Source organism: Mercurialis annua, linkage group LG2 (assembly GCF_937616625.2).
Source record: "Mercurialis annua linkage group LG2, ddMerAnnu1.2, whole genome shotgun sequence".
NCBI lineage: Eukaryota > Viridiplantae > Streptophyta > Magnoliopsida > Malpighiales > Euphorbiaceae > Mercurialis > Mercurialis annua.
The window spans coordinates 41,512,613-41,540,095 of record NC_065571.1 but is presented as its reverse complement, the minus strand read 5'-3'; the positions used below and the strand labels follow the sequence as shown (position 1 = coordinate 41,540,095).

Here is a 27,483-nt window from a genome sequence, read left to right as displayed (position 1 = left end):
GATGGTATAAAAGTAATAATTTCTCCCTTACATGGTAGTTTTAGAATGTCATATATGTGTTGGTATAAAAGTAAATCAAACATGAATGTTGGTTATTTGAGTAAAAAGCCCTTTAAAAATTGCCATATAAAACCATGACTTTTTTTTTTTCAAATCTATCAATTTAATGTATTGTTTTGACTAAGTTCTTCATTAAACCATTAATTAAAGATCCAAATTATAAATCGACTCTAAATATTATTATGTTTCAACTAGAGTATGTAGGATTAGTAATTTTTAATTAGAAAAAATATACCGAATTTTACTTTGTTGATAGATTTGAAACAAAATAAAAGGTTGTGCCTTTAAATGCCAACTTTTAAAGGCCGTGATTAAAATGAAATTTCGCGTAAAAATCATGACTTTTTATTTAATTTGACCATAGTAGGAGTAACTTTTATTGAAAAAGTTTGAGCTAAAGAAGTTTTCACAAATATAGTCACTTGAGGTAGATCTAATGTAATTATAGCCAAGTTCAAAGTTTATGGTTGGGTCTCTTTGGGAATCAAGAAGGCTATCCAAAGATTCTTTCCTTTGTAAAATCTTGAGATATAATTATTTAAAGCAAGAATTTTACTCTTTAGTTTTGATTCTAAAGAAGAAAATTTCATAAGAAGACTTTAGGCCTTGAAATTCTTTTTTCAAATTGAGCATCTCAATTTTAGCTATGTATGCTTCCTTTATAAAAACATTCATGCATAATACTCAGCACATTTATTAGTCAACTCATTTAACAGGACATGACATTCATCTTCAATATCATAAAAACAATAGTATTATCAATAATAAAATCATTAATAATGGAAATATTACCAATATCAATATTATTAACAATAATAATATCATTTAAGTAGGCATGAGTTTCGACACCGATACTGTCGTCGGATAGAAAAGGTAAAGGACTTACCTTAGGTGGTGGTTCCTACTTAAATACCATGAAACAAAGATTAGCTCTTTCACCGCCTTGATAATTATCATCGGATTAACACTCACTTTCTTCATCCCATGTGGCCACATACCCCTTCTTTTCCTTTTGAAAAGAGCATTTAGATATCTCGTCGACAATCTGACTTGGTGTGATCGGGCTTACTACATTCATAGCATGTGACATCTCTCTTAGGAGTTGAGGACCTCTTGAAGTTTAAAGTTTCTCTCTTGTTCTCATGCCTTTGGCTTTACCCTTTCTTTCTAATCATCCACTCCTTAACTTTCTTAGCCATCCTCACCATATACTCATTTTCATACTCATTATTCGCATCTTCTTCTTCTTCATTCTTGAACTCAAATGCCTTTGAAGCTATCAAGGCAATTTCTTTATTTTTCTCATCTAAAAGATGCTTAGCCTCTTGAATACTCATTATGTATGTCATTTCATGAAGAAGAAATTTCCCGATAAGCTCATCGGTTCTCAAGGTCTTCAAGTATGAGGTTCCTCAATAGCGGTAATCTTTGGTTGCCAATCCAAAAGAGGTAATGAGCGAACGCTTCATATTTGAACTGCCCTCATGATAGTTCTCAAGAATCTTCCACATGTCTTGAGCGGATGAGCAATGTTGCACTCTTGACATCTCCTCTCTATAAAGTGAAGAGATAAAACACAAATTATTTTTCAATTGAGAGCATTTGCTTCCTTTTGTCCCTTGGTTCACTCATCTCTTGGCAAGGGATAAGGAACATCATCTTTGAATATTATAAGAGCTTCATGCCCCTTAATAATAATATTCCAAAGGTTCACACCATCCATATCAAGATAATTTCCAATTAGGATAATTTGTACCATCCAAGAAGAGTTTAAGTGTGTGAGAAATTTTTGGTTGCCATTTGAATTGTAGAACTCATAATTAAGCAAAAGAAATGAGCAACTAAATTCTAATACCAATTGAAATCCCTATAGCAACCTAAGAGGGTTGGGGGGAGGGGTGAATTAGGTTTAATTAAGAAATTAAAATTTGCTTAATAAAGAAGTAGAGAAAGTTAGGGTTTAAAGAAGAACATAAATAGATTTAAAAGTGGTTCAAATTAAACACAATCCTACATCCACCACTCAATTAAAGATAAAGATTTTCACTAAAATAAACTTGATTACAAGTTATGCAAATGGTGTTTTTAAACTTAACACCTAACTTGGAGTTTCTCAAAGGTAAATCCCTAACTTACAACTAATTGATTTTTACAAGGTTTAATCAATATAAAGAAAAACAATAAATGATTTATTTAACTGTAACAACAAACAATGAATAATAATAAACTGATGCACACTAAGAACTTGAAAAAAGTTTGAAAGTTGTTGAGTGTTTTTGATTTTTTGCAATAAATGTTCTAACCTAAGTTAAATGATTTGAACAAGTCTTTAAAGGCTCCAAAGACATGTGGCATGCACTCATAGGCCACAAGTCAAAATCTTCCCGTTATTTGCCTCTAGAATCTTCATTAGTATGCAGAGGCCGACAGACGATCGTCTAAAATAAGTAGACGATTTTTGACTTCCAACGGTAATAAACAATTTAAAAGTTATTTAGACAGACGATCATCTGTCCAAACAGACGACTGTCTCTAAGATTGTCTGGCTGTTCGTCAAAAGTACGCAAAATCATGAACTTGAAGAGTAAGGGACTAAGGCTTGCCAAGCTCAAAATGGTGAATTTTGGTTGAGACTAATGATCGTATATGATGACAGATGATCATCCGTTACATCAAAAATGCAAAATTCCTGCAAATTACTTAGAATAATATTAGATACGATCAAATTTCAATTGATTGTTTATATCAAAAGTAGGAATATAAAAAAAACAGTCCGCTATAATTTATGAGCTTATAAGTAGTACATGTAAATTGAATCCCGAGAGTCAATGAGCTCCTAAGTATATAAAAGTTGAAGAGCATGAGCTTAAAAGTGCTAAATGGACAAACACATATAGTTAGTTAGTGCAAACCGACATATGCAAGGAACAATTGTTTTTGATATAATTTTAAATTTATGAAGCTCAATATCAAACTCAAGCCCATTAATTAATCTATTTTAGATTTAATGTAATATCCGTTGGGTAGCTCGTATTTGTGGTTTGAGTAAATTATTCGACTTGGGGTTTGGGTTGCTTGGGCCATGGTTTGATTTTCTCTTGGTTGGCCCAAGATTTCTTTCTCTCTTATTTGCATGGGCCAACAAGGCCCATGCATTTTTTCCACAGGTCTTGTACGAGACATGTGCCTTGTGATAGTGTCTCGTACGAGACACTGTTAAGTTTGGCCGGTCTCGTACGTGACCAGCAGTACCTATCGAGTCGGTATTGGTTCCCTGCTTGTTATGTTATTTTCCACTCCTTATCTAAAGCCTCTTTTCAACCCTAATTCTTTCTCATTCATCAAATAAAACCCTATCCGTCACTTATATCAAAAAATAATCCGAAATCACACGCTGCAACTTTTTTCTTTTGCTTTCAAAAATTTGGTAAGTTATAAGCTTTTGATTTCAGTTTTGGTTATAATTGTCACTTCTGTTTCTTAGCTCGTTCTTCTTCGTTGTAGCATCAAATTGGAATCTGCCTCGTCTCAATTTTAGTTAACATCATCCTCTCCAATTCTAAACTTTGAAATCATAATTCGGTACGTGAATCTTTCCGTTATAATCACCATCGTTTCATCGTTTTTGGATGTTTTTGGTTGCGTATGTTCTTGATGATTTTTGTCGATGTTCTTGCTGCTTTGCCCTTGCTATTTACATGATTCTTAAAGGTTATTTCATACTGCTTGATTATTTCATTGTTTGGTCTCTTGGCTATCCTTCATGTGTTTGGCTAAATTGTTGCGGGTGTTCTTCTTTTCTGCCACTGCAAATATTAGTTGTTCATAATTTGGTTTTTGTTCTTGTTAAGTGTTCGTTTTTGTATGTTGTTTAATTGATTTGTTATGCTTTATTAGTTTTGGAGATTGTAAGGTTTTGAATTTAAGGATTTGAATTATTATCATCCTTTAGCTATGGTTTTTTGCCGTTTTGAGTTGAAGGTTGACAGGGTTATTGTTATTTAAATGGTTTAAGATGGTGATATTAAAACTGTTAATATGAATTCTTCATGGTTCGGATCATTTGAAATTAAAGACAGTGGCATTTAAATTGTTTGATTTGTTATTTCATAATCATGGATTTTTGATTGGTTATGGCAACATGGATATGCCTATGGCTATTCATATTTTTGCCACTTGAATTACTTTTAATGGTGTTTAAATGTTAAATAATAATTTTTTTTAGTTGTAACAATTTTGGAAATTGAACTTTTAGATACCGAATCGAATTCTAAATTGCTTTTGTTAACATTATTTCAAATTTGAAAATAATATTTGTTGAGATTATAATTGGACCGTTTTTGACAATTAAAGTTGAAAATGATATTTATATTTTTTTAACCTGGATTCGTATAATTACTTGGGTAATTATGATTTATTAAAATATTAGTTTGACGTCCCGATTTGGTTAAATTACAATTTAGCTTTTAAATGTTTTTTTAACTCAGTTTGGTTAAGTAATTGACGATAACTATTAGTACTTCTATTTTAAGTTATTGAGTTCCAAAAAGTCATAAAAAATTATAGCATACAAAATAGCAATTCAATTGGTCTTGTGCTTCTAAAGCGACAAGTGGTGCCTTCTGACTTCTGAGTGATTTTCTTTCTTTGTTTCCGCGGTTCTGGTATTGGCTGAGGTGATTGGGGTGATATCTGTTTGGGGTTTTGTGCTAGTGGAGCTGAGGGTCCTTTATTGGTGTGCTTTTAACCAATCATTTTTTTCTTTGTTCATGCAGAGTACGTAGCCCTATTTTACGCAGATTGTGATTTTTTGCATCTTTTGTTCTCTGCTCTTCGTTGTTTTTGGGGATGGCTGGAGACATGGAGGCTCGTATGCCAGTGTTGGAGGAGGAGGAGGTAGGGTTGGATTTTTCTGGCGAAGGGGATGGAGAGGTGAATGATAGGTTTCAATGGTGCCTTGTTGGTAGATTCATGACGGAGAAGACGCTAAACTGCGTGGCTGTTAAGACAGTTCTCCCACCAATATGGAAGCCAATAATGGGAGTATGTATCACAGAGATTTGTCCAAACTTGTTTCAGTTCCAGTTTTTTCATGAAAAGGACATGCGCAGAGTGCTGGATGATGGACCATGGACATTTGAGTCTCATCTTTTCATTTGCAGACAATTAGTAGTGGGAGATGTAGCATCAGAGGTTGAGTTATGGGAGGTGGAGGTTTGGGTTCACATACTTGATATCCCTACGGGTTTTGTGACGAAAAAGTTAGGGGAAGATACCGGAAATTTTCTAGGTAAGTTTGTCAGGCATGATGATATGAGCGATAGGTTGGGTGCAGGAAATTCCTTAAGGGTTAGAGTTCGTATTGATGTTCGAAAACCCCTAAAGCGAAGAATAAAAATGAAGAGAAGTATGAACGCTTGGAATTGGATAAATTTCCAATATGAGCGTATACCTATGTTCTGTTTTTATTGTGGAGTTATGGGTCATTCTGAAAAGTTTTGTGCAAAGTTCTTTGCTAATCCGATTCCAAAAGAAATGATGCCGTATGGGTCTTATATGAGATTCGATTTCAAGAAAAAAGTAGCGAAGCCGAATGAGAGGTGGTCAAGGTCGGCTAGTCCAGCTAGGGTTTCGGAGGAAGAAGACGACGACGACGTGGCAAATTTAAAAGGAAGGTTGAAGGAAAATCTTCGTATTTCGAATTCGAAATCAGTAATAGATTTTTGAAAAGGGAATGGTGTGGGAGAGGATAGACTTGCAAGGAAAGATTATGATTTAGTGGTTGTTTCTATGGAAAAATCAGCTAAATTTAGTGCAGTTCAAAAATTAGGGGGCTTACCAAATGAGTGTGATGAGCTGGTTGTGGACCCCAAAAGGAAAAGAGCCAGCGTGGAAGTGAGTAGGGGAGGAGATGGTACTGGGCCAAGTTTTCGTACGGAGGATATGATTATTGACCCAAGTTGCTACAGTCCAGCGGGCCGTGAGAATCAGGCCTGCCAACAAAAATGAATTGCCTTGCATGGAATTGCCGTGATCTGGCCAACCCACGAGCAATTAAATTCCTGAGAAACTTGCTCAATGATAAAACCCATCGTTCTTGTTCTTGAGTGAATCTCTTGTCGGTTTTGCTAGAGTTCACGCTCTTCAAAGAGCTATGGGTTTTGAAGGTTTATGTTCTGTAGACAGTGTTGGTAAAAAAGGGGACTTGGTCCTTTTGTGGAAGAGCTCGTTCGATGTGGATATTGTGGGAGTTAGTGATAATCATATCGATGTTGTAGTTAAGGAGAGAGGAGGTAGTGATTGGCGGTTCACTGGTTTTTATGGTTTCCTGGATCGAAGTAGACGAAGGGAATCGTGGGAGTTGTTGGTGAAGTTGAGTTCGGTTAACAGTCTTCCTTGGTGTGTCATTGGAGACTTCAATAATATCCTACTTCAAGAGGAGAAACGCGGAGGTAGTCTTCAACCAACTAGACTTTTAGATGGTTTCAGAGAAGTAGTGGTGGAGAGTAATTTGGTGGATATAGGAGCTGTGGGGTATAAGTTTACATGATGTCGGGGTAGTAATCCCGCTACTAGAATTGAGGAACGCCTAGATAGAGCCCTTTGTAACAGTAAGTGGTTGGAGCTGTTTCCAGATTCGAGTGTTGTGAATTTGGAATCTTCTACGTCTGATCATTTACCTATACTCTTATCCGTTGAGAGAGGTGTGGAGAATCGTAGAGAATCATCTTTTCGGTTCAATAATACGTGGGTGAAAAGACCTGACAGCTTGAAAGTGATTGAAGAGGCATGGACGAGGAATGCGCAGGCGGATATTCAGTCTAAACTAAGCGTGGTGAGCAAGTAGCTTGGGGTTTGGAGTAGTAAGCTTGGGGTTAATTTAAAAAGAGGATAAGAAAATTGAAGGAGCAGATGTCATGGTCCCAAAAAAGGCAAGATGCTGCTGGTTTAGCTTTGTATAATCAACAGTTGAAAGATCTTGAGGAGTTGCTCCTTGAAGAGGAGGCCTATTGGAAACAGAGAGCCAAGTGTTGGTTGGCGGAGGGAGATGCTAATTCTCATTTCTTTCACAGTGTTGCGTCTAACCGGCAGCGGAGCAATCGTATTCTAAAGCTGAAGGATGCGGAGGGTGTTTGGAGGAGTTCTAGACAGGAAATCCATGATATTTCTAAAAGGTATTTTTCAGATTTGTTTACTGAGTCTGATCATGATGTGGATGTTTCGGTTGAAGTCAGTCCTCGTATTGACAATAGCCAGAATGATATGTTGAACCGTCCTATTATGGATGTGGAGGTAAGGAACGCTATTTTTAGTATGCATGACGACAAGTCGCCGGGGCCGGATGGATTTAGTCCTTCGTTCTACAAGAAATATTGGGCAGTGGTGGGAGGTGATATTACTAAACAGTGTTAGGACTTTTTTGATACAGGAAGCTTAAAGGAGGGAGTGAATGATAAGGCAATTGTTTTAATTTTGAAGAAAAAAGTTCCGGAGTCGATGGGGGACTTGAGACCGACATCTCTTTGTAACGTGTTGTACAAAATTATTTCTAAAGTTCTAGCCAATCGAATGAAGAAATTGATGCCGTTGATAATTTCAGAGAGTCAGAGTGCGTTCGTTGAAAATAGGCTCATTACTCATAATTTTTTAATTGCTTATGAGATTGGGCATTATTTGAAACGTCACAATAGAAGGAAGATAGGTATGGCGGCGTTAAAAATTGGCATGAGCAAGGCATATGATAGAGTGAGGTGGAATTTTATTGAGTATATGATGATTTCTTTGGGTTTCAATAGCCGTTGGGTAGCTCGTATTATGACTTGTATCACTTCGGTTCGTTATACGAGTATTGGAGATTGTTTTGATATGGATCCGATTATTCCGGATAGAGGTTTGCGACAAGGCGACCCTTTATCGCCTTATATTTTTATTATATGTGCGGAAGGCTTGAGTTTGAGATTGGCTTACATGGAGCGGGTGGAACATTTGCATGGTATAGTTATTTATCGTGAGGCTCCTGCGGTGTCGCATCTTTTCTTTGTGGACCATTGTTTTCTCTTTTTCCGAGCAAATATGGATGAGATGGCAGTGATCAAAGAGGTGTTAGAATGGTATGAGGAGGCAGCGGGGCAAAAAGTGAATATTCAGAAGTCAAGTATGTTTAGCAGTTGTGTTTCGGTTTCGGATAGAGATTTGATAAGCGGTGTGATGGCAGTAGGTCCTCCGGACAAGCATAACAGCTACCTAGGTTTGCCGGCCTTGGTGGGTAAAAACAAGAAGGAAATTTTCAGTTTTATAAAGGATAGAGTCTGGAGCAAAATCAAAGGGCGGAATTTGAAGTTTCTATCTCGAGGTGGTGGCTCAGTCAATGCCGAACTATGTTATGAACGTCTTTCTTATTCCTCATTGTCTTTGTGAGGAGTTGGAGAGAATGATGAATAGCTTTTGGTAGGGGTAGAGATCAAGAGAGTAAAAAAGGTGTTTGTTGGGCTAGATGCGAAAAGCTTTGTATTCCGAAAAAATTTGGAGGCTTAGGCTTCAAACATGTTCGGGAGTTCAATATTTCTATGTTGGCTCGCCAAGCTTGGAGGTTAGTGAGCGTGGAGAATAACTTGATGGCGAAGTTATTTAAGGCAAAATACTTTCCAAAAACGTCTTTCCTTGAAGCTAAATTAGGCAATAATCCTAGTTTTCTATGGCGTAGTATCTTTGAAGCTCAAACGGGTGCTCGTATTCGGGTTGGCAATGGTAAAGCGACAAAAGTTTAGGGATCTCCTTGGTTGATTGAGGCAGAGAATGGTTATGTTAAAACCGTGCCTCCATAAAACTTGAAGGAGTAAAAAATTGTTCAACTTATGGAGCTGGACGGGAAGCAATGGGATGAAGGTTTGATCCGGGACGTGTTTGAGAAGGAAGATGCTGATCAGATTCTATCTATTCCCATAAGTGTGAGCAATGTCGAAGATAAGTGGCGATGGAACCTGGATCCTAAGGGTAATTTTTCCGTCAAGAATTTTTACAAATCCATTTATGGCAATGCTGGGTTTGATCAGAATGTTGTTTGGGGAAGTATTTGGAGGTTGAGAGCTCCTCTCCACGTTAGAAGCTTTTTATGGCGAGTTTACGCGGGGTTCCTCCCGACTGCTGAAGCGCTAGCTTCTCGTCGTGTTTTTGTTAAATCTACGTGCATGACTTGCATGGCTAGACAAGACAACTCGGTTCATATTTTTGTTGAGTGTCCATGGCTGCCGATTGCTGGAAAATGGCTGGGCTGGATATGGGGAATGTGGTGGATGGTTCAGTTAAGGATTGGTGCAATTCTTGGCTTCAACGCTTGAATGATGATGATAAATCCTTTGCCGTTTATATTTGCTGGAATTTGTGGATCAGTCGAAACAACGCCGTTTGGAAGCAGAAGGTTAGCATGGCTTCTTCGGTGGTAGCAGCGGCCAGTTTCCAGCTGAGTTCTTGGAAGGTGACTAACAGTCCTAGTATCCATCTTTGCCAGGCTGTGGTTTTCAAAGCAGATGGCAACGTCTCTTAGCAAGCCCCTCCTGTAGGTTGGCTGAAAGTTAATACTGACGCTGCTATTTATTCTGGAACGCAGGGGGGATCGGTATTGGGATAGTGGTGAGGGATTGCATGGGTTCTTTAGATCTAGCTCGACAATGTTAGTGGTTTGGTTCGTACTCGGCTAGGATGGCGTAGATCATGGGAATTAGGGAGGCTCTTAGTTGGTTGAAGGGCAAAGACAAGATTGTTATCAAGTCGGATGCTATGGACGTGATTTTGGATATTAGGAGTCCGAACCCCCCGGAGCGTGACATGTTAGTAGAAGATTGTGCAAATATGGCGAAGCAATTTAATGATATTTTTTTTCGTGAGGCGATCTGCGAATCAAGCAGCGCATGTTCTAGCGCAGAATGCCAGATCCAATTCAGGTCATCAGGAGTGGTCTTGTCACTTCCCTGAGTATCTCACAAATGTAATTGCTTCCGATTTCCTCTCAAAAAAAAAGTTATTGAGTTCCAATTTTAATTTTGATTATTATTTTATCAAGATTATTATTCTTGAAATCATAAACTGTGGTTTATATTTTTTATTAAATGTTTGGGTCGGGTTAGACTTGGGTCGCCCGACATGTGAGGTTAGCTTGGTAGTTATCGGTAACTCGACTAACCCACTATTTGAAAATTAAATTGAATTATTATTTAATAATTATTTCAATAATATTTTCCGAAATAAATTTTAAAGCGGGAGCTCAATAGACTTGTTTGGTTTATGGCATTATAATTTATTTGAGTATTGTGTTTCTCTGTGTGGTTATACCTTGATTTATAAATTGTGCTGGTCCTACGTGGTGTCTAGTACTCTCTAGAGTTAGGGTATGTTTTAATAATTATTTATATTTGTTTAGACTCGTCGACTGTTCGTACTTCAGAGACGAACCAGGATTAGATTGCTTGCCAGTTATCATGGGGATAACAAGCAGTGAGTTTGTACTTACTATTTATCACTTTATTAACTAAATTGTTATTTTATTATATATATATATATTGTATACGTATGTTTCGAACTGTTTTTATCATTATGGCTTTTAGTTGCAACATGTTATCTAATTGGCATTATTAGGACTGCGTGCGCACCGGTAATGATCTGAGAAAGGTATGTTGTGAATTAGGGTAACTTGGTGTGAGCATAGATCTCGGGATCCGGTAGAATAATTCGGTGTAGTTTAGCTCTCGGGACTCTGAATATGCATTAAGTGCGGTCGTTGGTAATTTGGTGTAGCATAACTTTCGGGACCAGGCCCATTGGATTAAAGTGTATATTTAGAATATTGTGGATTAGGGTTCCAACTATTAATCGTAATGCTTATATAAAATGTTTTAACTGTTTTAAAGGTTTTCCACTTAATAAATGTAAATAGTGATATGAACTCATATCATTATATCTGATCCCGTTGTTTTTCCCAAATTTTCCAAGTTTATGATTTTGCGCGAGTAAGATCTCCGATTCTTTATTTTTCTCGGAGGTTTTATTTTATTTTAATAAAGTTGTCAAACTAATTTTATTCTTAAATCGCAGTAGTAGCTAGAAGTCTTTATTATTCTGGTTGGTTGTCGGATTGATCCGACTGAATTTATTTTTTGCTTTGGCATTATATTACTAACTCCGATTTTATTATTTATGCTATGTTGGAGATTCGGAGTTGGTCAAGCATTTATTATTTAATTACTGAATATTATGAATTGCTATAATTAGGTTGGAGTCTCGGTTGCCCCGAGCAGTGGTTCTTGCAGGTTATGTGTTTTATGTTATCCATAAGGCTTGCTACGGATTTTGGTACTACAATACTCATACTCTAGCGCCGATCACGATTCATGAAATTGGATCGTGACATAGCCTATAGCAACTATATAATCAATTATCCAACAAACACCATGATGAGAACGTGGAGAAGAAGAAAGACGCGGTCGTAAAAAGCTAGAATTTTAATATAAATGAGCAGTTAGGGAAAAGAGTTATAAAAGCAACAAAAAAGGGAAGAACTAAACACCATTAGAAAACTCAAAACAACCTAGACATGATGCTTAAATAATGGAATAATTTCAAAACTACCCCGCTTTTGAAACTTAATTACAACATTGTTGCCTATGTTTTACTAACTTCACCGGCTATTCAATTTTGAAAAATAATTTCAAAAAAAAAAAAACCTTTTTTAACTCATGTCTCAATTGAGACATGCATGTCTCAATTGAGAAATGCCTTAATTTCAAAAAATCAGCACCATAAAAATATTATAAATACACTACAAAAATATATCTCGATCAAGACATGTTATGTCTCGATCGAGACATTGTTTTTTTAACTTGTGTCTTGATCGGGACATGCCCTGTTTCAATTGATACATGCAAAAAATGTATTTTTGAAATTAAAAAATTATGTGATGTAAAAGGATCAAAAAAATCAGGTACTGGTAAAATTCAGTTTTAAAAATAGCGTATTATATAAACAATCTCTTAAATAATTTCTCTTGCAATTACACTTCAAATATTTAATTTAAACACTCAAATTTTCTTTAAACTTATGTGTTTAATTTCGATCAATACAACTTTTTTAAGTTTATGTACTCAATTCTCTACTAAAGCAAGAGTGATGCTATTTAACCCACCATTTTTTCCCTCCTTGTTGTACCACCTGATATGCAATAAAAGAGTGGATAGATTTTAAAGAGGGAAATTGAGATATACAATTTTGAAGGAAAATTGGACGAATAAAATATTGCCACGTAATGAGAGTTAAAGAAGGGTTAAAATAGTGAGCTATAAAGCATTTTCCTTAAAACAATTCTCTTCAAATATTTGTTTTAATTTTCAATTAAGACCAAATGCTGCAAAATGCCAAACCTTACATGAAAATTTCGTAAAAGTCTAATTTTTTTAATTTTATTCGATTTGTCCTAAGATGCATGATTTCGTTTCAATTTTGTCCAACTCTCAATTCACAGACACTTTTGCTGATGTGACGTTGATATGGCGTGCCATATAATGTGCCACCATGACAATTATTTGGTTAAAGTGCAAATAAATTTTTAATGTTTAAAAAACTTATCAGATCTATATTTATAATTTTTTTAGCATATTTCACAATCTTTTTAATTTAAATATCAATAATTAAATAATATTTAAATTTAAAATAAATCAAAACTCAATAAATCCAATATCAACCTAATTAAATACTTCAGATCCCGATTAAATCAATCGAACTTATTAATTTCATTAAAATTTAAAGTCGTCAAATTTATTTTCTCAATTAATAAAACCTAACTAAACATAATAAAAACTAAATTAAATAAACAAAATGAGACCTAATTAAAAATTTAATTAATTTTTTCTTTTAAAATGAACCCAGTTCATTCATCATTCTTCCCAAATTGGAATAACAGTTCCGTTCTTTCCAAATGGAAAGAAAGTAGCCGGAAAATATTTTTGGTAGAGACAGCAAGAAAATATTTAGGCGGTCGAAAAACGGTGTCGGTAGTAGAATGATTGAATTATTTTTAATAAAATTGGGTTATTTTTTTAATTAAATTTTAAAAGTTAAGTTAAAACGATTTAAAGTTTAAGGGTGTAAACTTTAAAAAAATCTAAGAATTTATTTGTACTTTTCACCAATTAATTGCCATGGTGGCATATGTGTGGCATGCCTCGTCAGCACCACGTAGGCGCCACATATGCAAAATTGATTGTCAATTGAAACAAAATTTTGCATTTTATGACAAATTGGATAGAAGTAAAAGGTTTGAATTTTTGTGAAACTTTCATGAAAAGTTTGGTCTTATTTTAGCATTTGGCCTTCGATTAATCCAGTTGGTATTGAAGATTCATTAAGATTATTTCCTGCACAAGTTACTCAAGAGATGAATTCAGTACTTATAAAGCAGGTTAGTAATGAAGAAGTCTACGAAGCTGTTTTTGCTATAAATGAATGGAAAGCACCAGGGGTTGATGGGTTTACAGCATATTTTTTCCATCAGTTTTGGCCTATTATTGGTACTCATATTACTCAAGCCATTCAATCTTTTTTCAGCAAAGGGACAATGCTTAGGAGTATTAATCACACTCTAATTGCTTTGATTCCTAAAATTCAATGGCTTCAACATGTGATAGATTTCAGGCCAATCAGTTTATGTAATGTGCTGTATAAGGTAATTTCTAAAATTCTGTCTGGCTTCTAGATTGCAATTGATTCTGCCTAAGATCATTCATGCAGCTCAAAATGCTTTTGTGAAAAACAGAGCTATTTCAAATAACATTTTGTTGGTTCATGAAATTTTACATCATTTTAAGTCTCAAAAAGGCAAATCAAATCAGCACATAGCTATTAAATTGGATATAAGTAAAGCATATGATAGAATGGAATGGGGATATTTGTATCATACTCTGTGTAAATGGGGTTTTCATCCAGTTTTTGTGAATTGGATAATGGAATCAGTTACTTCTGTGTCTTATTCCATTCAGATTAATGGTAATATGACAGGGTTTTTTACTCCTTCTAGGGGACTGAGGCAAGGTGATCCTTTATCACCTTTGTTGTTTGTTCTCTGTGCTCAAGGGCTTTCATTCATGATAGATCAAGCTGTGCAATCTAATAAATTTTCAGGGGTTCAGATTAGTGAAAATGGTCCAAAGATTTCACATCTTCTATTTACAGATGATTCCATGATATTTTCAAGGGGTATTCCTATTAAATAGCACCACCTTTAGCGTTTTTTGCGATTTAAGCCACTACTACAAATTGTCTCAATTGTTAGCCCAAACTTTCCAATCTTTTTAATTATTAGCCCAGGTTTCAATTCCGGCATTTGAAATCCCACGTGGCTCGCCGGATTGCCTCGTCAGCGCCAGCGTGGCTTCTTTATGCGACGTCGTTTTGGATTATTCCTACCAAATAACACGAACTACCATTTTGTCTCAAATATTAGCACAACCTTTCAAATATTTTTAAATTTTAGCCTAAAATTCGTTTTCGACTATTGGAATCACAACTAACCCTACGCCACAGTCATAAATTTATAACCCTAAAATCACAACTATAAATTCACAAACTCTAAATGCTATGTATGTTATGTTACTATCAACTATTACAGAATGCTATATATGTTATCAACTGTTACTCACAACTACCGAATGCTATGTATGTTATCAACTGTCAAGCCATATAAGTACAATAAGTTAGTACTTGTGTTAATAGCGCCTACTTCATCTTAATAATGGGTCATATAAGTGCAACAAATTAGTTTAATTGATATAAATATATTTAACGGGTTATATAAATGTCGCTCTCATGCAAACAATTACTATTTAGAAATAAATATTATATTTTGATATTTTAATTAATTTTAATTGTAAATGAAAATAATTTATTTAAAGACAAAGTATTATATTTGATATTTTGATTAATTTTAAAGTTAAATAACGGGTCATGTAAATACCTTAATTAACATTAATACATATAACGAGACATATAAATGTCGCTCATGTGCATAGCATGTGATAATAATAAATTAATATTATATATAACGGGTCTTATTAATTAATATCACAAACGTGGTATAGTTTCTATTTAAATAAAAATAATTATAATAATTTATTTACAAATAAAATATTATATTTAATATTTTAATTAATGTAAAATTTAAATAACGGATCATGTAATCGCTCACATTTATAACACGTGGCAAAACGCTAGTACTATATATAAAACCACGGGTTGGGGTGGGGGTGGGTACAGGCACATTTACGTTATTATCCTCTTCACTTTATAAAATATAATTATTAATTAAAAACTATTGAGATAATTATTAGAAAAAGAGTACTAACTAAAATAAATTTCTAATTTAGAATACTAATTAAATTAAACTACTATATTAAGATAATTGTTTAGAATACTAATTAAAATAAACTATTATAAATATTTAACAATTACTATTTTAATTATATGTATATGATATAAAATTCTAAATAAGGTAAACTACTTTCAATAAATTAATATTTTAATTAATATTTGATTTTTTTATTTAAATTCTTTATATATAATTATAAAATTTTATTATCAATTAAAAATGTTAAACTATTAAATTAATCATCCAAAGTATTATATAAGATAAACTATTCCTAATTAACTATTATTTTAAATATTATTTAATAATTTGACGAGTCACACTGCGAGCCAAGTGTGAAACACATGAAACGACACTAGTTATTCTTAAATGTGCACATTAGATTCCAATAGCTGAAAACAGATTTTAGGCTAAAATTTAAAAATATTTAAAAGGTTGTGCTAATATTTGAGACAAAATGGTAGTTCGTGTTATTTGGTAGGAATAATCCAAAACGACGTCGCATAAAGAGGCCACGTTGGCGCTGACGAGGCAATCCGGCGAGCCACGTGGGATTTCAGATGCCGAAATTGGGATCTGTGCTAATAATTAAAAAGATTGTAAAGCTTGTGCTAACAATTGAGACAATTTGTAGTAGTGGCTTAAATCGCAAAAAACGCTAAAGGTTGTGCTATTTAATAGGAATACCCCTATTTTCAAAGGCTGATTGTTTGTCAGTCACAGCAATTCAGAATGTTCTAAATCATTATTCTGCAGTAAGTGGCCAAAGCATTAATTTTGCCAAGTCTGGTTTGTTTTTCAGTGCTAATGTTTCAGGAAGTTTAAAGGATCAGTTTGCTCATATGCTACAAATCAGTAATATCAATCCTACACAGCAATATTTTGGTTTACCTTTGTTTGTTGGGGCTTCAAAGACTCATACGTTCAGCTATATTATTCATAGAATTCAACATAGGCTGCAAGGGTGGAAAGAGAGATTTCTTTCAATGGGAGGTAAAGAGGTTCTAATTAAGGCAGTTATTTCAGCAATACCAATATACACGATGATGTGTTTCAAGATTCCCCAATCATTATACAATAGAATTAATCAATTAATAGCCAATTATTGGTGGGGACAACAGGGGGAAGATAGGAAAATTCATTGGATTTCCTGGATTAAACTTTGTCAAAGTAAATGGAAAGGAGGAATTGGTTTTACAGATCTTGCGAGTTTTAATTTAGCTTTACTGGCTAAGCAAGTATGGAGATTATTGAATTCACCAGATTCTTTACTGTTCCAGGTACTTAAAGCAAAATATTTCCCCCATAAAGATTTTATAAATGCATCATTATGTAGAAATTCTTCTTGGGGTTGGCAGAGTTTAATCTCTGGTCTATCATTGCTTAAAAAAGGTTTGAGATGGCAGGTGTCCTCTGGTACAAACGTATTATGTTTTCATGATGCCTGGATTCCTTCTACATATCCTTTTATCCCTTTACCAAGAAATGATTTCTTTTGCTCTAATCCTCTTTTAAAGGTTGCTGATTTAATAAAGGCTAATGAAGCTTCCTGGAATGTACCTTTGGTTACTTCTTTGTTTCGAAAAGAAGATGCAGATATGATTTTATCTATGCATTTATCTTTATTTGCTCATCCTGATAGAATTGTATGGCATCATAATCTTTCTGGGATATGTACTGTGAAATCCGGGTATCAGTTGGCTGTTTGTAATACCTTGAGTGCATCTCGTCTTCCTAATTCAGGCCTTTCTGATAAAGAATGGAAATTTTTATGGGGTTTAACAATTCCAAATAAAATTAAATTTTTTATTTGGAGGGCTATTAGTAAAGGTTTGCCTTCTGGGAGTGCTTTGCAATGCAGGTTGAATGAAGTTTTTGAGTGTCCTCATTGTGGTGGAGTAGAATCTATTGAACATATGTTGTTCTTTTGTCCTGCAGTTTCTCAGATTTGGTTTCTTAGTCCTTTGGGATTAAGATTTTCTTCTTATACAGGATCAAGTTTTGCAGAATTTTGGACTGCATTCTCAGTTCAGCTATTACATTTGGACTCCTCTAAGCATAGTAATGTCTTGTTCTGCTTTTTCTTATAGCATATATGGAAAGGTAGGAATGCTACTATCTTTGATAAAACACCTTTACAGCCTATGAACATTTGTCAGCTAGCTTGTAGTGCTTGTTCTAATTTTGAAGCATGCTGTCCTAAGGAAAACTTAGTTGATGTGGCTGTTGGTAATCATAGTGTTCATCAACAAAGATGGATGCCTCCACCTGAAGGTATGCTGAAAATTAATTTTGATGCGGCTTCTCATCATTTGGCAAAATTTGGTACTATGGGTTGCGTGGTTTCTGATGCTAACAGCAGAATTAAGGCAAAATTCAGAGTTTTTTTCCGTCATGTATGGGATCCTGGAGTGTTGGAGTGGCTGGCTTTACGTTCTGCTATGGTTTGGGCTATATCTAAAGGATGGACTCAAGTTATTTTTGAGGGAGATGCCTTACAAATTCCACAAACTCTGAAGAATTTTCAGTCTTGTTCTTCTGCAGTATGGCCTATTTGTTTGGATATTATGCATCTTCAACATTCATTCTCTGATCTTCAAGTTTGTTATGTTCCCAGACAATACAATAGTGTGGCTCATGGTTTAGCAAAAGATTGTAAGAAATTAGTTTTAGCTATGTTATCATCTGTATAGGTACGTATAAGAGAGTTTGTTTTAGTTGTTAGGTTGTAAGCTTTTATTCAAATTAATATCATTATCCTGTTGACAAAAAAAAAACAATTAATTCTTTTAAAAAGTTTAAGATTAAAAATCAAATATAATTTTATTGCAATCAACTCTATGACAAGTAAACAAATATTTTTTCAAAAAAAATATTACGAATTGTAGGAGACACATGGGTTTTTGACGGATCTGTGCCTACGGGCTTTTAAAAATTCCATTTTAGTGCCTGTGTGGAAATTAATTCCACATTTGTGCCTGGGTCCACGTCATCCGCGATTTAATATTGCGGATGACGTGGCCATCCGCGATATTAAATCGCGGATGATATTAAGTTAGGTTAATCTGTGGATTAACCTAACTTAAATGCCATCCGCGAATTAATTTCGCGGATGGCATTTACAGATTCCCTGCCATTGGCAGGGAATCTGTTGACCGTTGGAAGTACAGCTTCCAACGGTCAACAATTGAATGCAATCCGCGATATTAAATCGCGGATTGCATTCTATAAAATGGGGGCTCACAGCCCTCATTTTTCTCACAGAGCCGGCTCAGTATCGACAGGCTACACCACCCCCATTTCAGGCACCTCAGCATGGTCAACCTTCTACCCCCTCTGATTAGGGTTACCGGCCTGTGTTTTCTTGGCTCGATCAACCGTCAGCGTCACATTCGCGTCCCTCCCCTTCCACCCCGGTCGCGGATCCGTCGCAGATGTTTTTTTCGATATCAGAGGCTTGGTTGAACAGTCCAGGTCTCGGGGAGGGGGGCTCTTTCGAGGCGTTACAGTCCGGTAGTATTCAGTTTTCGGGTCCGTCCTTCAGCCTCCTTCCGCAGTCACAGGAGGCACCGACTACTGCACCGGCTGCAGATGATCAGGAGCTATCCCTAGACGATGATCACGAGAGCGAGGGCGCGCCAGGTGACAGACCGAGTGATAGACAGTATCGCGATCTTACTGAGAGCAGTCTGCGCCGCAGGCAAGATATGGGGTACGATATGAGGACTCAACTGGAGAAGAACACTAGATATCGAGATTATTTATGATTTTGTTGTTTTTAGTAAAACACTATCAACTTTGTAATCCTATTTTATTTTATCGACTTTGTAATTATATTATTTGTGCAATTTATAATTTTTACTTTATTTTATCGACTTTGTAATTATATTATTTGTGCAATTTATAATTTTTGTATAAACTAGTAAAAATATACAAAATAATATATAATGCTAACTAAAAAACAGTTTTTATGTTTTATTAGAATTTTATTAAATTACGGAATTTATTTCATAAATTAAAATACGGAATTTATTTTATAAAAAAAAATTTAAAGAAAATGATGGGGTAACCCAATTACTGTCTCTCCCCAATCATTGGGGAGACAGATTACTGTCTCCCCAATCATTAGGGAGAGATGCCATCCGCGATATTAAATCGCGGATGGCATTAATTGGGGTTAATTACCCCAATTAGTGCTGTTAACATCATCCGCGATTTAATATCGCGGATGGCAATGTCATCCGCAATATTAAATCGCGGATGATGTGGGCCCAGGCACAAATTTGGGATTAATTCCCATACAGGCACCAAAATGTAATTTTTAAAAGCCCGTAGGCACAGATCCGTCAAAAACCCCATATTCATGATTAACTTAATACTTAACCCTACGGGCTCATTCCATGTGTAGATTTTAAGGCCATGACCAATAATATTTTATTAAAATTAAAAAAAACTTAGAAAACTTATAAATATATTTTAAAAATAAGGTTGAAATTCCCCCTCAGCAATCCGGATAATGTTGGTGAACTTCATATCTACATAGAAGCCACAAGAGAACGCCACGTGGCAACATGAATATCACAATTCCTTTGATGCATATAGTATACATAGAATTTGTGAAAAAGCAAAGCATTAGGAAGAAACTTACTAAGCAATAATGGCATCTTCAGTGATGGCTTCAGTGAGTCTAAAACCATCATCTCCTTTCACCCTTCCAAAATCATCAGTCAGAGGCATCCCTACTTTGCCTAAAAGATCCTTCACAATTCAAGCCAGTGGTGTCAAGAAGATCAAAACTAACACCCCTTTTGGTCTCTCTTTTTTTCTCTTATTTTTCTTTTAATTGAGTTATAAAATTTTAATTGTTATTTTAGTTGTATGAGTAGCAAATTAATTTAGAAATAATTACTGTTTAAGTACTTCAAGTTTTTTTTGGAGATTCTATAGAAATTCGGTCTTAAATCGGAACCTGTTTAGCAGCCAATTAAACAATACATATGTTGGATTTGTTTCCGGTTCTCTTGGTCTAAGCCTCTAGTGTGCTTCTTCGTAAGCCACTTCTTGTGCGAAAGCCTTGAGTTCCGGGTCTTTTGCCATGTTTTGTGGCTTTAATATACATAAATTCATCAAAAAAAATACATATGTTGGATTTAGATTTAGAGTCCGATATCCATCATTTATTTTTCTCTAATATTTGTTTAAATGACCAGTTGTTTAAAATATACATAATTTTTATGTAATTTTAGGATTGATAGTGATTATTTTTAAATTCTGTGTATCAGAAGTACAATTGACTAAGTTTTTATTGTGAAATTCACTATAAATATATATAATTATGTTTAATTATTTACAAATTTACTTAATTATTTATTTATTAATTCTTACTAAATTAATTAAATTTTCATTTAAAATAAATTATTTAATGAATTTATTTAAATAAAATAAAATTTATAGTAGTATTAAACTTGATAAATTATAGTATAATTAACTAAAACCACAAAAATAATCTAAAAGGGCTTGATAATGATGATTGCAGGTACTGGTGGTGGCATGGACTTGAGGGACGGTGTTGATGCATCAGGAAGGAAGCCCACGGTTTGTGTTTTTTCTGTTCAAATTCAAATACTATTCAGAAATTATAATTGATTTATCATAACATTTCTATAAAATTATTTTAATTTTGTGAAATGAATCATTATAGATTACTAATATAAAATACCAAAATAACTTTATCTAATGCTCATATTATAACATTATAGGGGTGATTTTAATAATTTTAATCTACTGTAAAAAAAATTATAGTAATTTCATTTTAGAACTATGTGAACATCAGTTAGTTTGGATAGGTGAAATAAAAATATTGCTGTATGCTTCAGAAAATTGTATTTTTCATGTAATTGAAATTAGTTTTTTCAATTTTTTTGATGCAATCTTTGAACTTGATACAGGGAAAGGGTGTCTACCAATATGTTGACAAATATGGTGCTAATGTTGATGGTTACAGGTACTTTTCTTAATTAAATTTATTTTTTGGTATTGTGATTCTTTATCTAGGTATCGATTGGTTTAGTTCGATGTAATTCCATTATGAATCGGCCAAAACTAGAGGTGTCAAAATTTTGTAAATCAACAACCGAACTGTTAATTTTTTATCAAATGTCAAATTTTTTATCCGAACTTTTAGGCCAGTTTGGTTTGATTTGGGGATTTTTAATATTCAGTTTGACCTTAGACATATTCAGAATTTTGATTGAAATCCAAATAAAAATCTTATAAATTTATACAATAAGAAGAAAAATTTAAAATTTAGATATAAATCAAACAAAAGCTTTTATAATTGTAGAAAGTTCGGTGTTTTCAGTTTTTTGGTTATTTCAATTTTACAAACTTTCTGACAGAACCATTAATGAAACTGCAAAATTCTCCACACTGGCCACCAAATCAGGCCGTTTTTATTGAATAATTGCCAAATGACGAACTTTGACTTGATTCGGTTTGATTTTTGTTCCGGTTAAATTTTTTTGATCGGGTTTGATTTTTACATAACTTTATATGTAATTGTAGTACGCGAACTTGGAACTAATTTGATGTTAAAACATCAATAAACCATTGGAACTAATTTGATGTTAAAACATCAATAAACCATTATATCAGTCATCATTTTCTTGTTTATTATCTTCTTTTATGAAGAGAAATACTTTTGCTCAAGAATTATTGATTAATTCTTCATTTTAATTTATAAAATTAACTCATTTTAAGTAGTTAAACTCATAATCCAAAAAGTCTTAAATTGTGTATTCTTATACATTTTAGAAATAATTATCCAACACTCATAATATTTTGAGTTATAATTTCATTAGTTAATGTATTAGGATTTAATTTAATGAAAAAATGATGCTATAGTTTGAGAGGAATTATATCTTCTTCTAAATAATAAATAAATAAAAATAAATTGTTGGTTAATGTCTTTTATGATGATTGTTACAATTATTATTTTAGGTAGTAATTAAAGAATAATTATACAACACAACGGCTGCGCCACGTCATTCGTGCAACAAACCAATGAGGTGTTCGGCATGTGCAAATATTTAATGATAAAAAAATAAGTAATAAATAAAGATTCGCTATCGCAAATAATTATTAGCTTGTTGTAAAAATGACGTAGCACATCCGTTGTTTGGAATAAACACTCGTAATTAAATCACTAATATGATGATTGTTTACAGCCCTATCTACAACAGAGATGAGTGGTCTCCAAGTGGTGATGTTTACGTTGGTGGTAAGTACTGATTACCACATTATGCTTACAATTTCTATGGTTGGAATAAATAGATTAGAAAATTTTAACTTTCAAAAAAGTACTTTTATTTTATATATTTTATTTTTCAACAAAAAAATCCAAGTTTTATTGGACTTAAAAAGTAATCGATTTTTAAATTTCCGCTTGTATCGAGTGATTTTAAATATTTATAAAATTTACATATATTAACATAATTAATTACCGTATAAGATAAAACAATTATGAGACCTAGTGAATTTTGAAAAATTCACAATCCTTTTAATTTTATCACTTAACCCTCTCTTTTAAGTGGAAAGATCAAAATCAGTCATTTTTTACAAGTGATAATGAATAATTTTTTTCATATTCTATAATTGAAAATTATTTTTTAAAATCTATTCGATTTTATATTCATTTCAGACTGTATAGTCTTTAAAATTCATAAATTATACATCCATAAATTTCACATTTTATGAATCTAAAATTTATAAATAAAATTTATAAATTTTAAAAACTCTCAATCCAGATAATGGCTTAATAAGTTATATTTTAAAATAGTTGAATGAATAAATACAAATGATAATATTTCATATTAAATAAATAAATTTTAACTTTAGTCTTTAATTAATTAAAAAATTAAAAATTAAATTTTCTATAAACTTTAAAAAGAAATCAAGTAAAGTTCATTAGTGTTACTTATAATTTGACTAAATTTTTAAGAAAAGGTATATTTTAAAGAAGTGTACAATTTTGAACTAAAGAAATACTTAAATGAATGATCCAATATAGCAGAATTTGATAAAATAAATAAATTTTATTGAGATATGAGCTAAATTTGTAATGAATGGGTAATTTTGGGCAGGTACAACTGGGTTGCTAATATGGGCAATAACTCTGGCGGGTATTCTGGCAGGAGGGGCACTTCTGGTTTACAACACAAGTGCTTTGGCACAGTAAACTATTTATATTCCTATATTTTGTGATGTGTAATTATATCTACTCTCCACAACAAACAACATCCCTAAATTATGTGTAATTTGATGTTTGTTATGATTACATTTCAATCTCAATTTGTATTTTAGGATCATAAATTCATACTAGAATTAGTACATTTAAGTCACTCATTGCAACACTAATTTCAAATTAAGAGATAAAGACCCAACTAAGTGTGACATAATTTATTATTGAGGCATAAATATTTGGAATAATTATTATTAATCCTTAAATTTAAGTTACGATTACCAATGAGCTTTATCTCAAATGGTATAAGCGCTAAGCAGAAAACTGCTAGGTTGTGGGTTCAATTCCTCCCACAAACCGCTCCCCCTTCCTAAATTATATAAAAAAAAAAATTAAGTTACGATTAATAAATTATCGGTACCTTTTAAAAAACAATTATTATTTCTTGGATAACCAAAACTCTCTTCCGCATGCAGAGATTGCTGAAAACATCCATGGCGTGGTCATTTGTAAGGGGTGCTCCCTCCATTAGTTTTTTTTCTTTCTACAGATGATTGTTTTTTATTTTTTCGAACTTCTTTGGATGAAATGAGTGCGGTGAAAGACATTTTTGATGGTTACGACAAATGGTCGGGTCATAAGGTGAATTTCTATAAGTCTAATATTATCTTTAGTGGTGAGGCTAGGTTGAGTATTAAGTTAGTGATGAATGTGAATGAGGCGTGTGATAGTGGAAAATATTTGGAGCTTCCATGGTGGTAGGTCGAAACAAGAGTCACATTTTTAGAAATTTGGAATATAGTTAAAAGGTGGAATTCCAAATTTTTATCTAGAGTGGTAAGGAGTTTCTAATTTAAACATTTATGCAATCTATGCCCAATTATGTTACGGATGTATTTTGATTTCTGTTACGTCATGTTTGGTTTATGAAATAGGTGCGGAATGTAATAGGTATTCCGTATAAAATGACTATTATTTGCTTTGGATTATGGGATAGTTATTTGGCTTAATACATAGTTTGACCCCTGAACTTGTACCCTTTTACCCATCTAACCTCCAAACTTAACGTCTCACCTATTGAACCCCTGAACTTGTTAAATAACCCGATTTGACCCCCGAACTTGATAAATACGTAAACATTGAACCCCTCCGTACACAATTTCTTCTAGAACGTTTCAAGTGACAGGTGGACACGAAGGGTTCAATATTTGCATATTTATCAAGTTCAGGGGTCAAATCGGATTATTTAACAAGTTCATAGGTTCGATAGGTGAGACGTTAAGTTTAGGGGTTAGATGGGTAAAAGGGTACAAGTTCAGAGGTCAAACTATGTATTAAGCCATAGTTATTTTGTGGAATTATTATTCCATGATTTTGTGTAATAACACACTCCTCTCATGATTTTAGGGGTGTAAACGGACCGAGTCGAGCCTAAGTTAGCCAAGTTCGAGCTAGAACTCGAGTGTGTTATACAAGCTCGAACTCGAATCAAATTCAATAAAAAAATACAATTAATAAATAAAATTTATAAAATTTGATATATTTTATTTTTGTTTGCTGCAAAATATACTATTTAATAAATAAAAAGAATATACATTTAAATTTTAAAATATTAAAACCAATATAATAATTTTAAGGCTCGTTTAGGCTTGCGAGCCTCACGAGCCTTCTTAATTGATACTTGAGCTCTACTCGAATTTTTCAAGTCGATCTCGAGTTTATTTCCAGTCGATCTCAAGTAACTTGCGAGTAGCCCAACTCGTTTACACTCCTTTGTAGCTATTCCTTTTCTTATGGAATATCTATTCTATCGCTAATGTCGTCACTTTTACACATATTGGCCCTGTTTCGTTTTGCTTAGTTTTTGTATTCTATATCTATTCCTTGAAATTATTAACAAGCCACTCAAGATCCTAATTGGAAACAAGCTATAGATGATAGAATGCTAACTCTTCTTAATATATGTACATGGGACTTAGTATCCCCCACATAAAGGGTTTCACCAGTTGATGTCGATGGGTCTTTACTCTCAAGCACAATCCCAATGGATCTATTGATCGGTACAAAGTCCTACTAGTCGCTAAAGGATACACGCATACACAATGCATTAATTTCTTTGAGACTTTCTCTCATGTTGCTAGACTGAAATTTATTCGTGTTCTTATATCTGTTGCATTAATCAAGATTGACCAATGTATCAATTGGATATCAAGAATGCATTTCCCCATGGAGATTTAAGTGAGGAAGTTTATATGGAGCAACCACCTAGATTTGTTGCTCAGGGGGAGATTTACTCGGTGTGGAAACTAAAAAAAGGCTATTTATGGACTAAAGCAAAGTCCAAGAGCTTGGTTTGAAAAATTAAGTCAAATCATTTTTGCGGTAGGATTTAAGCGAAATCATGCTAATCATCTTGTGTTTGTGAAATGTAACTCATCTGAAATTGTGATACCTATTGTTTATGTTGATGATGTTATCTTGTCAGGTAGCAATGAAAAAGGCATTAAAAAAAACCAAAAAGCATCTGCAACATCAATTTATCACGAAAGATCTTGGTCAGTTAAGATACTTTTTCGGTATCAACGTTACTCGTGCTCAAGAGGGTGCAGCTCATCTCAAAGAAAATATGCGACTGATATATTACAGGAGACAGGTTTATTAGGTGCAAAAACAACAAATACTCCAGTGGAATCTAATCTAGACTTATGGAGGGAGGATGAGGATTTTGAGAATAATATGCGATATAGAAGGCTTGTTGGGAAGCTTATTTACTTGACTGTTATTATACTTGACTGTTACTAGACTTCACAATATGCATGCAATGGATTTGATTAGTCAATTTATGGAAAAACCAAAAAAGTGCTATTGGGATGTTGCTTGTAATATTTCGAGATATATTAAAAAGTCATCAGGAAAATAATTGTGGTCCAAAAACAACAAGCATGTAAAGTTATAAGGCTATTCAAATGCCAACTATGCCGACGACAAGAATGATAGAATATCTACATCAGGTTATTGTACTTTTGTAGGTGGAAATGTAGTAACTTGAAAAAGCAAGAAGCAGACAATAATGTCCAGATCTAGTGCTGAAGTTGAACACTGTGCAATGGCTCACACCGCCTGTGAATTAATTTGGTTGAAGGCTGGAAGATTTCATTATCACCTTTACAGATCACATTCCTATGCATTGCGATCATCAAGTATTAATTCATATTGCAAATAATTCCTTCTTTCATTAACGCACAAAATATATTGAAATTTATTGTCATTTTGTGAGAAATGTTGTTACTGATAAGAAGATTTGTACTCTATATACGCCTTCTAAAGAACAGATGGCTGATATGTTTACAAAAGGCACTTAAAAGGAAAAATTTCATCAAATTGACTGACAAGTTTCACATGATTGATATCTATGTTCCAGATTAAGAGGGAGTGTTAGTTAATTTTCTATTCTATAACTTCCTAATTTAGATTTGAAAATTAGAGCCTAATTAATAGGCTAATATATAGCTATATCTATATACTAATTAGAATAAATTCTTTCCTTTTTCTTGGACTCTTGTATGTATATAATACTCTATATGTAAATTTATACAAAAAAATATATTTTTCTCTCTAACATAATATTAGAGCATTATCCATTCATACAGGCCCGGCTCACGTGAGATGCGTGAGGGGGAATTAGTTGCTTGACCCGGACACGCTATGTGTGAGGAGGAGTATTGAAGTGGGAGTATCCCACATTGATTGTGAGTAAATGGAAATGTGTTTAAATATT

General features: G+C 33.6%; 2 protein-coding genes across 2 annotated transcripts; both read left to right on the top strand.

Moving 5' to 3' along the window:
* Positions 1-7,764: 7,764 nt before the first annotated feature.
* Positions 7,765-8,828, top strand: LOC126668509 (uncharacterized). Its single transcript, XM_050361701.1, has 2 exons — positions 7,765-8,468; positions 8,513-8,828. The coding sequence occupies exons 1-2, from the start codon at positions 7,765-7,767 to the stop codon at positions 8,826-8,828; spliced, it is 1,020 nt and encodes a 339-aa protein (XP_050217658.1).
* An 11,255-nt stretch (positions 8,829-20,083) lies between these two features.
* LOC126670027 (photosystem II 10 kDa polypeptide, chloroplastic) lies at positions 20,084-23,815 on the top strand. The gene is made up of 5 exons (XM_050363677.2): positions 20,084-20,277; positions 21,003-21,061; positions 21,415-21,470; positions 22,693-22,745; positions 23,608-23,815. The coding sequence occupies exons 1-5, from the start codon at positions 20,124-20,126 to the stop codon at positions 23,700-23,702; spliced, it is 417 nt and encodes a 138-aa protein (XP_050219634.1). The 5' UTR covers positions 20,084-20,123; the 3' UTR covers positions 23,703-23,815.
* The last annotated feature ends 3,668 nt before the right edge of the window (positions 23,816-27,483 follow it).

Coding starts and splice junctions, on each gene's coding strand:
- LOC126668509 (XM_050361701.1), top strand. CDS start 7,765: ATGGCGGCGTTAAAAATTGGCATGAGCAAGGCATATGATAGAGTGAGG. Junction 8,469..8,512: donor CGTCTTTCTTATTCCTCATT/GTCTTTGTGAGG, acceptor AGCTTTTGGTAG/GGGTAGAGATCAAGAGAGTA.
- LOC126670027 (XM_050363677.2), top strand. CDS start 20,124: ATGGCATCTTCAGTGATGGCTTCAGTGAGTCTAAAACCATCATCTCCT. Junction 21,471..22,692: donor GCTAATGTTGATGGTTACAG/GTACTTTTCTTA, acceptor GATTGTTTACAG/CCCTATCTACAACAGAGATG. Junction 22,746..23,607: donor TGGTGATGTTTACGTTGGTG/GTAAGTACTGAT, acceptor AATTTTGGGCAG/GTACAACTGGGTTGCTAATA.